The 511-nt window shown below is 55.4% G+C and overlaps 1 protein-coding gene across 1 annotated transcript in view; it reads left to right on the plus strand.

Annotated features, from left to right (window-relative positions):
* The window catches only part of LOC108758486 (uncharacterized), a 7358-nt gene that overhangs the window by 1659 nt on the left and 5188 nt on the right, over window positions 1–511 (plus strand). Inside the window, exon 3 of the mRNA XM_018503481.1 lies at window positions 5–424. Coding sequence (XP_018358983.1) covers window positions 5–424 — 420 coding nt within the window. The remainder of the gene's footprint in view (window positions 1–4; window positions 425–511) is intronic.

The following is a 511-nucleotide window of genomic DNA, read 5'->3' on the forward strand; positions in this document are numbered from 1 at the left end:
AAAGAGGCTGCGCCGGCACGCGGAACTCTCCGCGCAGTACCAGGAATTTTTGGCGGAATATCTCTCCTTGGGGCACATGAGCGTGATCGACCGTCCTAGCGACATCGCTCTTCACCCCGTGTATATTCCGCATCATCCGGTTGTGCGCGAGTCTAGCAGCACCACAAAATTACGCGTCGTGTTTAACGCTTCGTGCAAGACGACAAACGGCACGTCATTGAAAAATCACCTACTGGTCGGGCCGAAGTTACAGCAGGACCTTTCCGCTATCCTGCTCCGCTGGCGGCAGTGGCGCTTCGTCTATATGGCGGACATCGCTAAGATGTTCCGACAAATTCTCGTCAATCCGCTCGATGCCGATTTTCAACGTATTCTTTGGCGCCCGTCCAGCGACAAGCCGGTCCCACATTTCCGACTCCTGACAGTGACGTACGGACTCGCTCTCGCTCCTTATCTAGCGATGCGCGTTCTGAAGCAGTTGTCACTGGACGAGGGATCTGACTATCCAGCG

This window comes from Trachymyrmex cornetzi, unplaced genomic scaffold, assembly GCF_001594075.2.
Source record: "Trachymyrmex cornetzi isolate Tcor2-1 unplaced genomic scaffold, Tcor1.1 scaffold1570, whole genome shotgun sequence".
Classification (NCBI taxonomy): domain Eukaryota; kingdom Metazoa; phylum Arthropoda; class Insecta; order Hymenoptera; family Formicidae; genus Trachymyrmex; species Trachymyrmex cornetzi.